The sequence below is a fragment of the Geotrypetes seraphini genome, chromosome 3, assembly GCF_902459505.1.
Source record: "Geotrypetes seraphini chromosome 3, aGeoSer1.1, whole genome shotgun sequence".
NCBI classification, from domain to species: Eukaryota; Metazoa; Chordata; class Amphibia; order Gymnophiona; family Dermophiidae; genus Geotrypetes; species Geotrypetes seraphini.
The window spans coordinates 197,155,148-197,171,227 of record NC_047086.1 but is presented as its reverse complement, the minus strand read 5'-3'; the positions used below and the strand labels follow the sequence as shown (position 1 = coordinate 197,171,227).

The 16,080-nt window shown below is 48.0% G+C and overlaps 1 protein-coding gene across 5 annotated transcripts in view; it reads left to right on the top strand.

Annotated features, from left to right (window-relative positions):
• EIF4B (eukaryotic translation initiation factor 4B) overlaps positions 1–16,080 on the top strand; it is a 246,767-nt gene that overhangs the window by 226,377 nt on the left and 4,310 nt on the right. For 4 of the 5 annotated variants that reach the window (XM_033936328.1, XM_033936327.1, XM_033936329.1 and 1 more), the window contains one exon: positions 1,769–1,874. In XM_033936328.1, the coding sequence (XP_033792219.1) occupies positions 1,769–1,874 (106 nt within the window). The remainder of the gene's footprint in view (positions 1–1,768; positions 1,875–16,080) is intronic. The other variant, XM_033936326.1, reaches the window with a different exon arrangement.

The window sequence follows — 16,080 nt, the reverse complement described above, 5'->3', positions numbered from 1 at the left end:
CTGTGCGTCTTTCTTTCTGTCTGTCTCCCTGGCCCCCCTGCTTGCCAAAGCAGCCTCCTTTCCCTCTCCCCCTGTTGTGCAATGCCTGCCTGCTTCTTGGCCCCTTTCTGTCCCCCCCCCCATGATTGCTGTCTGCTCCCAGAACAAACATCCCCCAAAGCAGCCCCCTTTCCCTCCCCCCCGGCCCCCAGTTGTGCCATGCCTGCCTGCTCCGTGGCCCTCTTCTGTTCCCCCCATGATTGCTGTCGGCCCCCAGCACATCCATCCCCCCAAAGCAGCCCCCTTTGCCTCTCCATCTGTTGTGCAATGGCTGCCTGCCTGCTTCGTGCACTCAGCACAACCCTCCCACCAAAACAGCTCCCTTTTCTGGCTGCTCCAGGGCCCTTCTTTTTTGGCTTCCCCTCCCGTTCTTACCTTCCTCCATGCATCCATGTTTCCTGCTGCCGCTCCTGTTCCTGTTCAAAGAGGCCTGCTTAGGTTCATGGGCGGCTGTATTGAACCTCGCAGGCTGCTCTCCATATGGTAGCATGTTCCTTCTGACGCGATCACGTCAGAGGGAACGTGCTTCATGTGGAGAGCGGCCTGCGAGGTTCGCTACAGCCGGCCTTGAACCTCATCAGGCCGCTTCAAACAGGAGCGGCAGCGGTTGGTGCGGGAGGGGGGAGTCGTCGACTTGTTCCCTACTGCTGCGGCGCGAAAGTTGCTGGGCTCTTCGGTGGGGGCACTGAGTGGCCGCGATCCCTCTCCTCCCAGACCCCCCTCCCGGGAGGAACGGAGATCGGCGGTGTCTTTATCCACTGCTGAGTTACCGAAGAGCAGGGAGTCCAGCAATGGCGGCCAGTGCTGCGCGTGTAGCTAGGAGCTGGGGACTCGCGCATGCGCACTCCTGCTTGGCCGTGGACCTACTGAACATGGAACAGGGATTACAGATCACGAAAGTTGGACTGCGCATGCGCGGCTAGCGGTTTTATTATATAGGATATGATTTGGACAACTAAGGGCTGGATGCACTAAAAATGATCATTAAGACTGTGTGGGTTGCTATGGGCTGATTTTTTTGACCGATTCAGAATGGCAATCGATATTCAAATGGCTTCCGTGCAAATGAATTTTATGGAGGTCTGCCATAATCCCACCCCATCAGTCGCTGGAAAAGCGACTTTCACACATGTGCAGAACCAGCAGGAGAAGCCCAAACAGCTGAGAGGCAGGGGAAGCCCCAAAGTATCATCCTGCCACTCAGCTGTTTGGTCGGAGAGTTTTGTGCATCCGGGCCTAAATGGTAGTCCACTTGAACAAAATCTGCAATATCCATGTACTAATAACTGAATCTGATTAAGATGAATAGCTAAAATTACAGTGCACTCTAAACAGATCAAGCGACAGAGCAAATACTGGACAAAATTCTAATAATTTAGAGCAGGGGTGTCCAACCTGCGGCCCAGTATTTTGTGCGGCCCCGGTCGAGGGCGATGCACTGTTTTCTTCTACTGCCCCCAGGTGTTTACCGTCTTGCCGGCTCCCTCCGCTGTCTTGCTGCAGCATTTGCGCGTTTGTGTGGCCCTAGAAACATTTTTTTCGGCCAATGCGGCCCAGGGAAGCCAAAAGGTTGGACACCCCTGATTTAGAGTATTTAAAAGGAGAGAACAGGTGTTTTATTCCTGTTAATGTCAAATAATTTTATATCAAAAGTCTAGCTTGTAATGAACTAGCACCCATGCCAGGTCCCTCCAGTAATTCATTTTCCTCCCTTCATATTTCACTATAGCAGATGAGAACAGAGTGGACGGCATAAAGGAGAAGAGTGCTTCGAAAAGCCAGAGTGGTAGCAGTGGCCACAACTGGGGTGAAGGAGTGGGCATAGATTCTGAGAGGTGAGGACTTTGTGGATTAACAGGAACCTGTATTTAAAATATACCTTCTTGTACAATCCCTCTGGAGCTGAATTCGTGGGTAGTGCATCTATTCCAGCCTTGGCTGCAGAACTTAGAAATAAAACCAACCCACTCTGCGAGGTCACCTGTGCGGACACTCCCCTTGAAGCTCAGTTTGTTTCTGCAGCCTTGCTGAGAACTTCTAGTTTCTTCTGCTCGTGATTTTAGTTCTCTGTTCCTAGTCTTTTATTTTCTTCAGTGCCGCGGGTATTGCCCAAGTGCTGCGGATTCACTCTGAGAGTGTTCCTTCGGCGGGAGATTGCAGACTTTTCCTTAGAGATTGTCTGCTTCTGGAGGGTGCTCTGTAATTTTGAACTGCAGTAAGCCCTCTGGACAGCCTGCAGACTGGATCTGGTCTCCAGGATTGGGAGCCATCTCTCCCCTGGTTCGTCCGCAAAGGGGTAGAGCGCAGGCTGCTTCAGTTCTGTGGAGGTAAGCCAGGATCGGAACCGGACCGCATGTCTTCCTTAATTCCCCTGAGGGATCCTGGTGGTTGTGCTCTGTGGTGACAGGGAAGGTGAAGCGGTCAGAAGACCTGAAAATATCCAGTTTAATCAGCTCCTGAGGTACTGAGCTCCCTATGCTTGCACTGTGTATTGCTGGCTGCTGTTGAAATGCCGATTTTGGGGGGTGCTGAACTTGGGGTTTTGGGTGGTTTCCCTGCATGCCCTGGTCCCTCCCCCCTGTAAAATAGTAAAATCGCCATTTTTTTTGCATTTTCCTGTGGTTTTTTTCTGGGTGTTTTTAATGTAAAATTGGCACCCGCGGTGGCCATCTTGGATTTTCTTCAACATTTTTAGGAGTAAAGGGGCTTTGTCAGTTTCTCCCACTCAGACTCCAGTTCAACAGTCTGTTCCACCTTCAGATGCCAGCATGTTGATTTGTTCCTTTACTGGGGTACCAGAAAGCAGGCGGCTCGTCCCTGCCCTTGCTTCTGCTAAGGTGTCTGTGCCTTTGCTGTCACCTGTTTCTTCAGCAGCATCAGCAGATGTGACTAACTTAGCAGATCTGGGGGATACCCAAAACAATGAGTTCTGAGACCTTGCGGATCGCCAGGCGATGTGATGGCTCTTTAAGACTAGCCGCCTGCCCGTCTTTATTTCTGGATCACTGTGAACACGGAACCTTGTTTCAGAACATGCGGTTCAGGCAGAATGTACAGTTCTGAGTTCTGAGCCTCCACTATCCGCCTCCTTGCTGGACAATGCGGTTTTGGCGGAACTGCTGTTAGAGGTCTGGGAGTCCATGGAGGGTTCCCTTATCCTTGGACATGGCAAAGTTGTATCCCATGGCATCGGACTTCAACTAGCACCTGGTTCCGCTGACGGTGGATTCAGCTGTGCCTCAGGTCGCCAAGTGCACCTCTTTATCCTCATATGGAGGGGTTGTCCTGCAGGATGTTGCTTTTTAATATTGTCTTGTTTTTAATATATCAATACTAATTTGTTTTGTTATTTTTAAAGATTCCCCTCTTTTTATTATTGCTGTACACCACCTAGAAATTTGTATAAGCGGTATAACAAACTTTTTAATAAACTTGAAACTTGACAGAAGAATGCATTTTGATCTCAAGCGTCTTTCTGTTTCCGCTATGGCGGGAGGGCGAGCTGCAGCGGCCACTTCCTTGTGGCCTGGACATGTCTGAATTTTTTGACAGACGTATTCTGTGGCATCTTGAACTAAGCTGGGAGCTTATTCATGGTCCGCTCAGTGAATGACTTGGATTCACCAGTGGTCGGGTGCTATTTCAGCTAAAGGCTGCGTTGAGCAGGTTCCCTTTTAAAGGTTCGATCCTGGTTGGCCAGGATTTGGATGACCTTATGGCCAGTGTTCAGGTCCCTAATCCTGATGTGCTCCCTGGCTCGAGATCTCATCCAACCAGGAATGTGGGATGGCCGGGTTTTCGTCCCTTCTGGCGCACTTCTCAGTATGCCTGACCCCCAGTGGCAGGACAGCATTTCGGAGCTCCCTCCAGTCCTCACTTTGGAGGTGCAGCGCACCAACAGTTTTCATACTCCCAGAAAATTATGATGACATGTCTCTGGCGGGGCCCCCCTGGTTCGGAGGGGTGGCTTTCGGCCTTCCTTCCAGAATGGAAAATGGTAATCTCGGACCAGTGAGTCCTCGACATGCTTAAGGAAGGCCTTTGACTACAGTTTTTCCAGCCTCTGCCGGAATTCTTCCTGTCCCTTCCTGTGGGAATTCCGGACAGGGCCAACAAGGTGCAAGCCATGGTGAGCAGGCTGCTGGATCTGGCGGCTATAGAGCCTGTCCCAAAGGGAGACTTGGGCTCCGGGAGATACTCGATTTACTTCCTCATGCCAATGAAGGACTCTGAAGATTGCAGACCAATTCTGGACCTGAAGGCAGTGAACTTCTTCCTGCGAGTTCTGCATTTCCGGCTGGAAACGGTGCGTTCAGTGGTGGCAGCATTGGCGCCCGGGCAGTTTTTTAGCTACCTTGGACCTCTCGAAAGCGTACCTCCACATCTCAATTTTTGATTTTTCTGTTTCATTGGAGGTTCCTGAGGTTTCATGTTCTTGGGAGGCACTTCCAGTTCGTGGTGCTGCCGTTTGGGTTGGTGTCGGCACCCAGATCTTTCACCACAGTCATGGTGGTGGTGGCTGGCCATCTGCGCTCGCTGGGTGTGCTGGTCCATCAGTACCTCGATGACTGGCTGATCAGAGCTCCCTCTTTGGAGGAAGGCCGCTTGGCGATTCATCAAGTGGGACTGCTGGACAGTCTCAGCTGGGTGATCCATCTCAAGAAGAGTCTCCTTGAGCCGAAGCAGGACTTGGAGTATGTGGGAATCCGGTACCATATGGGCAGGAACCAAGTGTTTCTGACAGAATCCGGGAAGTTCAAGCTTCAGCATGTCGTTCGGGACATGTTGGCGGCTCCAGTCTGGCAGTTTCTGCAGGTATTGGCCCTCATGGTAGCGACCAAAGTTGTGATCCATGGGCAAGAGCTCACATCCGTCCTCTTCAGTCGTCCCTTCTGTCTCGGTGAAATCCTCAGCAGGATGCGCTGGGGGTGAAGTTGTCATGGTTGGCGACAGCACGCAGCTGTATGGTGTTGTGGTTAAACCTGGTTACTCTGTACAAAGGGCTCCCTCTGCGCATCTTGGACTGGGTGACCCTGGCAATGGACATAAGTCTCGCCGGTTGGGGAGCAGTTTGCCAGTCTGTGCTGGTCCAGTGTCGGTGGACTGCGTTGGAGAGCAGATGGTTGATAGTCGGCTCTACTGCGATTTCAAGGGAATCTCCGCATATTCTCAGACATTGCGATGGCGGTTGCCTATGTCAACTGTCAGGGAGGCATGAGGAGTCTCCTGCTAAGCCTGGAGGCTCGGATGCGTGTTAACCTGGGCAGAGAAGCATCTGATGGCCTTGTCCTCGGCTCATGTGTCGGGAGTGGACGATGTACCAGTAGACTTCCTTAGTTGTCAGATTCTGGATCCGGGAGAATGGTCCCTATCCAGGCTAGCGTTTGAAGCCGTGATTCATCAGTGGGGTTGCCTCGCCTTCAATCTGATAGCGTTCTCGTGGAACCGGAAGGTGGACAGGTTCTTCAGCAGCCAACTAGAGGTTGGCAAAGCAGGGCTCGGCGCTCTGGTTCAACCTTGGACAGAAGGGGAACTTCTTTAGGCTTTTCCCTGTGGCCTCTAATAGGGCATGTTCTGCGCCGGGTGGCATCTCACACAGGTCCGGTGTTCCTAGTGGCCCTGGACTGGCCCAGCCGTCCTTGGTACACAGACCTGGAGCGGTTCAGTTCAATGAGGGGTCTGCCTCTTCCTTGCCATCGGAGATTGTTCACGCAGGGCCTGGTAGCCCTTCAAGTTCTGGACCACTTTGGTCTTGCGGTCTGGCGCTGTACTCGCGGCCTTGAGGGCTAGGGGCTTCTCTTCTGCTGTCATCGCCACGTTTCTTCACAGCGACAGGAATTCGGGGTCGGCCTCCGCGAAGGCCTAGAGGTGCTTTCCGGCCAGGTGTGCAGGAGTTTGTGGGTCCTTTGACCCCGTCGGTGGCGCATGTTCTAGCCTTCCTGAGGGCTGACCTCAGGAAGGGTCTGGTGGTTTCTTCTTCCGTGTCCCCATTGCGGGACTGTCGTGTTCGGGTCCCTCCTCTCTCTGGGGTTCTCTGGTGTCTCCCCAAGATGTTGTACACTTCTTATGGGGGGCAGGGAGGCTGTGGCCTCCCTTGAGACTGCAGTGTCCTCCGTGGGATCTGAGTCTGGTTCTCCACTCACTGGCTCATCTGATCTATGAACCCCTGGATTGGATTTTTCTGAGAGATGTTACTGTCAAGACCGCTTTCCTTGTGGTCACTTCTGCACAGGGTATGTCGGAGCTTCAGGCTCTACATTGCAGGTATCCTTTTCTCCGCATCACGGATTCTGCGGTTGTTTTGAGGACCGTGTCTTTTCTTCTGTACCTGGTTTCCGCAGTCCACGTCAACCAGGTAGTCCGGCTATCCACTTTTATTCTGTCGGGTTCTGTAAGACCCGTGTTTTGCTGTCTCTGGATGTGCAGCGTCTCCTTTGAGATACCTAGAGGCCACTAACAACTTATGTCTGTCGGACCATCTGTTTGTCCTGGCGGGCCTCGCGCGCCGGGGTCGGCCTGCTTCCGAGGCTACCATCTCGCGTTGGATGCGTGCGGGCATTTCCGCAGCATATGTGGCGGCGGGGAAGAAGCCTCCCCTTGGGTGAAGGCTCCCTCTACCGGAGGAATGGCTTCCTCGTGGGCTGAGTCTCATGCAGTCTCGCTTGAGGAGATTTGTCAGGCAGCCAAGTGGGCTTCTCTTCATACTTTTTTTTTTTCAGGTTTTACCAGCTTGATGTGGCAGCTAAGGGTGATATGGCCTTTGGCTCTTCTGTTCTGGCAGCGGGCCCATTAGGCCCCACCTGAGATTTGGGACTACTTTGATATGTCCCATGAGTTCAGCCTCCAGAGGGATTGTAAATCTCCGCTGGAGGCTGAACTCCCGCCCATCTGTTTTGGCCAATTCGCAGGTCGCCTGCCAGTAACTGGTAAATTAGCTTTCTCTCTTTGACCAGCTTCACTAAAATTTCAATGAGTGTCCTTTTATGTAGGCTTATGGGGTTTTAAGAGTCCCGGGCTGGTGCCCGTTCCGCTCTTTAGGCTGTCTTCTTTAGGCTTCTGCTTTTTATGCTGTCTTCTTTAGTTTTGCAGGTGTGAAATGTTACAATTTCATATGCTAACTTGGGCCCTTTTGGCGTTTGTTGATTATGTATTTGGTTATCATGAGCAGCATTGATTTGTAGTGGGGAGTCCCCGCACCCCCCTCTCTTTTACTTGTGTTTCCTGTTTGTATTAGATACTCCTGGCTTTGCTACCTACTGAGCTTCAAGGGGAGTGTCCGCACAGGTGACCTCGCAGAGAGGGTTGGTTTTATTTCTAAGTTCTGCAGCCAACGCTGGAATAGATGCACTACCCATGAGTTTAGCCTCCAGAGGAGATTTACAAGAAGGAAGATTAGCAGAGGTAAGAAACCTAATCTTTCAATTGATTGAGTTTGTGACTCACAGTGGAGCCCATATAGTGGAGCCTATAATACATGTAATTGTTAACTTACAATCACAGTTGTTTCCAACCGACTGGTCATACAACGATTTGGATATCTTTATTTTTTTAATATTTTTACTGTTTTATATTCAAGTATGTTTATACCCATTTTATGCATTACAAGTATTATTATACCCTTTTTAAATAATTTTTATACATATCGTATAAATACATATTGAGCCATTTTCTTAGCTATTTTTACAGTACAGTATTATCTTTGAATATTGTGCAGATAAAAAATGTGGTTGTAAAGTCAAACAGTCATAAGTCGCATAGGTTGTAAGTTGAGAAGAAAAATTCCATGACATCTGTATTTTGAATTTGGAAGGCTGGATTTATGTGCAAAGTATATTGTATTTATATTTAGTAAAAATTAAACTTTGTTTTCTGATCCACTAGGGTAGAAGCTGACTGCTTAATTGCTTCTCTCTCTTCTTTGGAAGAGATTAGATCCTCAGTAGCTTCCTGCATTTGGGTTTGTTCTTTAATTAGACCCAGCTTTTACAGAACCTATGGCCCCATCAACCTGAATTTCCAACTAACTGGAGATTTTTCCCCTTTGTTCATCTTCTCATTTTACCCTATCATAACTGCAGTAATTTTCTGTCTTTGAGGCCTGAAACATAGTTCTTATGGAACTTAGTTGCAAAGGTTTTCCTGATCCAATCAGTAAATATCACTGTTGAACAATGGCTAATACAGTAAAACCTTGGATTGCAAGTAACTTGATATGCAAGTCTTTTGCAAGACAAGCAAAACATTTAATTAAATTTTAACTTGATAAACAAGCAATGTCTTGCAATACAAGTACATATAGTATGCATGCTTCACAATTGAGCCAATAGTTCTTCTCTCTCTGATGCTGCAGGAGTGTAGTGACTGTTCTAAACAAATAAGGTCTTGAAATACGAGTACACACAGTATTTTGTATTAAAGTTTTTGGGTTGTGGAATGAATTGTCTGAGTTTCTACTATTTCTTATTGGGGAAATTCGCTTTGATATACGAGTGTTATCCCAGAACAAGCAGGCAGCATATTCTCACATATGGGTGATGTCACCGATGAAGCCCCAGTACAGACACTTTAAAAGTGCATCGCCACTTTAAGACTTCAGAAAGTTTACAATAGCCTGCACCGCGCATGTGCAAGTTCTTTCCCACCCGAAGTAAGTGCGCGGTCCCTCAATTCTTAGTTTTCCGCGGAGCTAAGAAGTTGCGTTTTTCAACGTTGTTGTATTTTTTCCCTTGCCTTCCCGCTCTCACGTTTCTCCAGGTTTTGGCCTGATGGGGCCTTGTCGTCCGCCTTAGCCATTAAATTTAATTTGACTGAGGCGGTGTTCCCATACATGTCACATCCACTGACTGGTTTTAAAAAGTGCGTTCAGTATTCTCGCACTATTTCGCTGGTGCCTACAGTATTTGGGTCCTGAACACCGTGTTCAAACTTGTAAGCCCTGCTCTTCTTTACAGAAACGGATGATCAAAAATCGTAAACTGCAACAGGAGAAACTCTTCAGTATCGCCCTTGAAAGAGATACACCGACGAAACAGTCTACATCGAAATCACCGGCATCAAAGACTTTGACACCGCCAGCAGCACCAGCATCGCAGCGTGTCGCACCCTCGGGTAAGCCGGCTAAGAAGCCATCTCAGGGACGCAGGTCACAAAGGCATCGAGCCAATTCATGCCAACCAAGCGCAAGTCCCTACAGCGACTAGTTCCTTTATCGAGGAGTGTCTCAACATCGGCATCGTCCTCGCAGGAACGTGTTGCAACTCTTGTGGCACCTGCGACAAGGCCTCAAGTACCGATGCTTAGTTTGAGGCAAAAGTTTGATGCTTTGCTTCGAGAGGAGCAACAGAGAAAGAGATAAACATTTCTTCTGTTTCACTTGCTGCTCCCGACACTGACTTCTCTGGTACTGGTCCATTCTGAGCCTAACCTTGCCAGGACCCCTGGCACCGTTAATGTTCCATCGGTGCGCCACAGGGAAATCGACCCATCGTTCCAGCTCTGCCACTCCGTCACCGAAGCATCGCTCTCAATCTCCTTGACGTCATTCATTCTCTTCCAGGCATTCTGGCAGGAGCCCAGTCAAGTTGGGTAAAGTGTCTCAAAAGAGGAAACATTCTGAGACACTGACACCGGAAAAGCACCAGTCAAAGCAAAGCTCTCTTTCTCTGTTGCAAGACTCAGGCTTGCAAAAAGACTCTGAACCAGATCCGTCTCCATCTACCACCAAGGCTGATGACTCTCCAGCATCGAACTCTCCTAGACGTTCTCCAGCTAGAGCTACTTCTCCTACTGAAAATCTGTCCTTAAATTTATAAGACAAATGGAAAAGGATCTTTCGGTGCAATTGGAGGCTGACTCTAAGTATAGCAAGGAGTATCTCGAGATTCTAGACTATGATCGGCCTCCAAAAGAAATGCTGAAGCTCTCTTTGCATGGCATTTTACGTGAAACTTTTTACAAGAATCTAGAATCACCACTCTTGGTACCGGTGACTCCAAGAAAACTGGAGTCCCTCTACAAAATAATTTCTCTACCAGGATTTGATAAGCCTCAACTACCTCATCAATCCCTGGTTGTAGAGTCTATTCTAAAGAAGGCTGCTTCAGCAAATGTTTATGTGTTGGTCCTTCCTGGTAGGAAGGGCCGCACTATGGATAAGTTTGGTCAGAGACTCTACCAAAATTCCATGTTGGCTAATGAACTGTCAACTATAATTTCTACTTCTCATGCTATTTAAAGCAGGGGTGCCCAATATGTCGATCGCAATCGACCGGTAGCTCAGGAAGGCAACGTGAGTCGATCGCAGAGCCCATCCCTGGCTCCGTGATAGACTCGTGTTGTCGTCCCGATCTACCGAACCTATCAATCTTCCTATCCCCGACGTCAAAGACGCCGATGCCGGGCATCCACTTTAGGCTGTTTTCTGTCACTTCGGGGGGGAGGGGGGCGTGGTGGCGGCAGCAGCCTGAAAAAGAAATCATCCTGGCCCGGGTCGGTGTCATACTCCGGAACTTCTACCTCTTCCAGCAGCCCTCTCCCTTCTACCTGCTTCCGGCCACACCCCCTGCTCCGCGGTTCTCTTCGGCAACTCAGCAGCAGCGATCGACACAAGCTTCTGATGTCGGGGCCTACCCTCTGCGAGTCTCGCTTGTTTCAACTTCCTTTTTCCACAAAGACGGGACTCGTAGAGGGAAGGCCTCGATGTCGGCAGCCTGTCTTGATCACCGCTGCTGACGAGTTGCTGAAGAGAGCCGCGGAGCAGTGGGTGTTGCCGGGTGCAGATAGAAGGGAGAGGGCCAGATGCAGGACTCGTGGGTGAGGTAGCAGAAGAGAGAGAGAGAGGGGAGGGAAACAAAAGGAAATATTTCATACTAGGCTGGGCCGGAGTGGAGGGAGGGTGGAAAGATTCTGGCTACAGGGTGCATTAACAAAGGAAAAGGGGGGAAAGCTGAAAATGGAGATAGTGACACAAAGGGTAAGCAGGATCTACTGAATAAGGATAGAGATACAGAGGGGATATGAAGAGGAGGTGAAATATAGACATAGAAGTAATGCTGAAAAAGTGTGTGGGGGGGAGATAAAGACATTGAAAGGGCAAATGGTGAACATGGGGTAAAGACAAGGACAGAGACAAATGAAGATTCTGAAAAAGTGGTGAGATAAGGATATAGGTGAGATGGACAAAAAGAAGGGGGATGCTGGAAAATAGATGGAATGGTAATTCTGACAGACACAGAAGGGAAATGCTGGATCAAGGAGAGATGGGGCTCAGGCTGGATGGAATGGGGAGAAATGCCTTGTTGACGTCAGGGAGCAGAATGCTGGTCAGCGCGACGCTTCTGCAGGGAAAGCTTGGGATGGCTGTGGCTTGGGAGCTGTTCCCCGATGGCGGTGGCAGCAAACCGAATGGCTTGGGGGAGGGCACGGAGAAAGAAAGAAAGGGGGCAGACAGGGAGACAGAAAGAAGGGGGAACAGGGAGATAGAAAGAAAAAGTTGGGGGAGAGAATGAGGTCTGGAGGAGAGGAAATATACAGGAGGCTGAAAGAAAGGAAGAAAGATTGGATGCGCAGTCAGAAGAAGAAAGTGCAACCAGAGATTCATGAACTTATTGCACTTCTTCGAAGGAATTAACAAACGGATGGACAGAGGAGACCCCATAGACATCATATACCTTGATTTCCAAAAAGCCTTTGACAAGGTGCCTCACGAGCGTCTACTCCAGAAACTGAAGAACCATGGATTGGACGGAGACGTACATAGATGGATCAGAAACTGGTTGGCGGGTAGGAAACAGAGGGTAGGAGTGAAGGGCCACTACTCGGACTGGATGAGGGTCACGAGTGGTGTTCCGCAGGGCTCGGTGCTTGGGCCGCTGCTATTTAATATATTCATAAATGATCTAGAAACAGGCACGAAGTGTGAGATAATAAAATTTGCGGACGATACAAAACTATTTAGTGGAGCTGGGACTAAAGAGGAATGCAAAGAATTGCAAAGGGACTTGAACAAACTGGGGGAATGGGTGGCAAGATGGCAGATGAAGTTCAACATTGAGAAATGAAAAGTATTGCATGTGGGAAGCGGAAACCCGAGGTACAACTATACGATGGGAGGGATATTATTGAATGAGAGTAACCAAGAAAGAGACTTGAGGGTAATGGTGGACATGACAATGAAGCCGATGGCACAGTGCGTAGCGGCCGCTAAGAAAGCAAATAGAATGCTAGGCATAATCAAGAAGGGTATTACAACAAGGACGAAAGAAGTTATCCTGCCATTGTATCGGGCGATGGTGCGCCCGCATCTGGAATACTGCGTCCAATATTGATCGCCGTACCTTAAGAAGGATATGGCGTTACTCGAGAGGGTTCAGAGGAGAGTGACACGTTTGATAAAAGGGATGGAAAACCTCTCATACGCTGAGAGTTTGGAGAAACTGGGTCTCTTTTCCCTGGAGAAGAGGAGACTTAGAGGGGATATGATAGAGACTTATAAGATCATGAAGGGCATAGAGAGAGTAGAGAGGGACCGATTCTTCAAACTTTCGAAAAATAAAAGAACAAGAGAACACTCGGAAAAGTTGAAAGGGGACAGATTCAAAACGAATGCTAGGAAGTTCTTCTTTACCCAACGAGTGGCGGACACCTGGAATGCGCTTCCAGAGGGCGTAATAGGGCAGAGTACAGTACAGGGGTTTAAGAAAGGATTGGACAATTTCCTGCTGGAAAAGGGGATAGAGGGGTATAAATAGAGGATTACTGCACAGGTCCTGGACCTGTTGTGCCGCCGCGTGAGCGGACTGCTGGGCATGGTGGACCTCAGGTCTGACCCAGCATTGCTTATGTTCTTAAATCACCAAACAACAAAGGTAGGAAAAATGATTTTATTTTCAATTTAGTGATCAAAATGTGTTTGTTTTGAGAATTTATATCTGCTGTCTATATTTTGCACTTTGGCTCCCTTTTACTAAACCGCAATAACGTCTTTTAGCGCAGGGAGCTTATGAGCATTGAGAGCAGTGCGAAGCATTCAGCGTAACTCCCTGTGCTAAAACCTACTATCGTGGTTTAGTAAAAAGGGAGGGGGTATATTTGTCTATTTTTGTATTTTGTTACTGAGGTGACATTGCATAGAGTCATCTGCCGTGACCTCTTTGAAAAAACCCGGAATATGAATAATTAACATTTTCTCTGCCTTTCAGTGTGCTTTGTGTTTTTTTAAAAATTTTATTGTTGGTAGATCATTTTGACTTAGTCATTATAAAAGTAGCTCGCAAGCCCATAAAGTGTGGGCACCCCTGATTTAAAGCATTTTCTCAAGCAGTTTCCTGCATATCAGAAATACATCCCTGTCCATAAGTTGAAGAGTTTTCAACAACTTGTCTCTATTGTGCTTCAGCTGAGAAAGTATATGGTGCATTTGGCCTATGACATTTTTGAACTCGCCTCCAGAGCCTCTTCCATGTCATAAGGAGGCTAGCGTGGCTTAGAGTCTCTGACATGGATGTCAATCATCAGGACCCGATTAGCCAACGTATCTTGCTGGGGGATAAGCTTTTTGGAGATTCGGCAGATACTGCAACACAAAAGCTCTTGGCTCATGAGACTCGATGGGACACCTTGGTTAAACCCAAGAAATAAAACAGCCTCATCGAGACCGTTCAAGCCTGCATCATTTTGCCAGATGCGTTTTTCAGCCAAAGCTTCTGCTCCAGTATGGCATCAACAGAGGAAGTCGAAACAAAAACGTCCTGCCAAGACCCAGCCTGCTGCTCTGGCTAAATCAACTCAGTCTTTTTGACATGTTACTGGAGAGCATAGCCTCAATCCCCTTAAGTCAACCTCTTCCTCAGTCGATTGGAGGTCGCCTTCAACTTTATAGCCATCGTTAAGAACTCATCACCTCCGAACTTTGGGTGCTGCAGATCATTCGGGAGGGTTACTCTCTACATTTCACCGCCCTCCCTTAAGATCATTCTCCAAAAGAGTCTGCTTTCAACCCTCGGCAGTCCTTCAGGAGGTTCAATCCCTTCTCCTCAATGCCATTGAGGAAGTTCCTGTAAATCAGCAAAACCTAGGGTTTTACTCCTGCTATTTTCTAGTGCCGAAGAAGACAGGAGGTCTACAACCAGTCTTAGATCTCAGACCCCTCAACAAGTTTCTGGTCAGAGAAAAATTTCCAATGTTATCTCTAGCCATTCTATATCTCCTCTTGACTCACAACAATTGGCTATGCTCTCTGGATCTCAATGAAGTTTACACTCATATTCCAATTCACCAAGCTTCCCGAAAGTATCTCATATTTCAAGTGGCACATCATCACTATCAATACAAGGTCCTACCATTTCACCTGGCAACTTCCCCCAGAGTCTTCACGAGGTGCTTGGTTGTGGTGGCAGCGGCCTTGAGATCTCAGGGTCTTCAGGTCTTTCCCTATCTAGACGACTAGCTCATCAAAGACCCGTCCTGTCAAGATATGGCTCTAGCGGCAAATTGCGCCATCTTGTTTCTCCAGAACTTGGGATTCGAGATAAACTTCCCCAAGTCACAACTTCTTCCATCTCAAAGGCTTCAATTTATAGGAGCACTTCTCGACACTACTTAAATGAGAGCATTCCTTCATCAAGGTCGTCATGATGCTCTCATTCAGCTCTGTCATCAGGTGGACCTGCTCCAATCTATAACAGCCAGGTGAATGATGATTCTTCTAGACCATATGGCATCTATGGTCCACGTGACTCTGGTGAGGCTCCATTTCAGAATACCTCAATGGGCTCTTGCCTCACAGTGGTCCCAAGCAGCAGATCTTTTCACAACTCATTTCTGTAACATCATCTCTTCGACAGTCGCTGCAGTGGTGGATGATTTCATCCAATCTGTCCAGAGGCCTGCTTTTCCACATGCCTCCTCATTAAAAAGTTTTGACCATGGATGCGTCCACTTATACCTGGGGGGGGCACATCTGGAAGGTCTTCAAACTCAAGGTCATTGGTTCACCAGAGAGCAGAACTTTCCAAGTTTTATTTAAAATTGTCTAAATGGTTCACAGAATCATAGTCATTAAAATCAAGGGGAAGACATTAAACAATTAGACTAAATTAACATATTGGAGACAGAAGGATTAGGGGAGAAATACAATTTGTTAAAAGAAAGAGAGATCTAGAAGGGTCAGCACATGAGGAAGGAGTATGCTCTTCCTTTGTCTAGCAGTCTATCGTTTACTGATCGTAGGCATCTTTAAAAAGGAAAGTTTTTAAGTTGGATTTAAATTGTTCTAACGGGATATCTTCCTGGAGATGTGAGGGCAGGGAATTCCAGGCTGTAGTTGCTGTAACGGGAAAAAAAAAATTTTTCTGCTGGTGTCGTAGAATATATGGCGTGAAGAAGGGGTCACTAGAAGATGCTGATTGCCTGATTGAAGAGTTCTAGTTGGACAATGAAGAATCAGTAATCTGTCAATAAACCCAGGTGTGTGTGTAAGTTTTGTTTTGAAAGAAAGTAATAAAATTTTATATGTGATTCGATATGTGATCGGTTACCAATGGGATTTTATAAGGAGGGGGGTAATATCAATCTTCTAAAGCTCAGAGTGATTTATTTTGCTCTCAAAGCGTTCCAGCATCTGATAGTCAATCAAGTCCTTTTGCTTCGCACGGACAATCAAGTAGCGATGTACTATATAAACGAGCAAGGAGGCACAGGATCTCTCCTTTGCCAGGAAGCTCAAAAGATTGGCTTTGGGTGACTGTCCGGAACATCTACCTCAGGGCAGATTACATTCAGGGGGAGCAGAACTGCTTAGCAGACAAACTCAACAGAATTCTTCAACCTCACGAATGGATGCTCAACTCTGCAGCTCTCCATCCCATCTTTACTCAGTGGGGCACTCCTCAAGTAGACTTGTTTGTGTCTCCCCACAACAACAAGTTGCCCCAGTTCTGCTCCAAACTTTACTCACCTCACCGTCTAGAGGCAGAGGCAGATGCATTTCTAATGGATTGGACACGCAAGTTTCTCTATGCGTTTCCACCTACTCCTCTCATT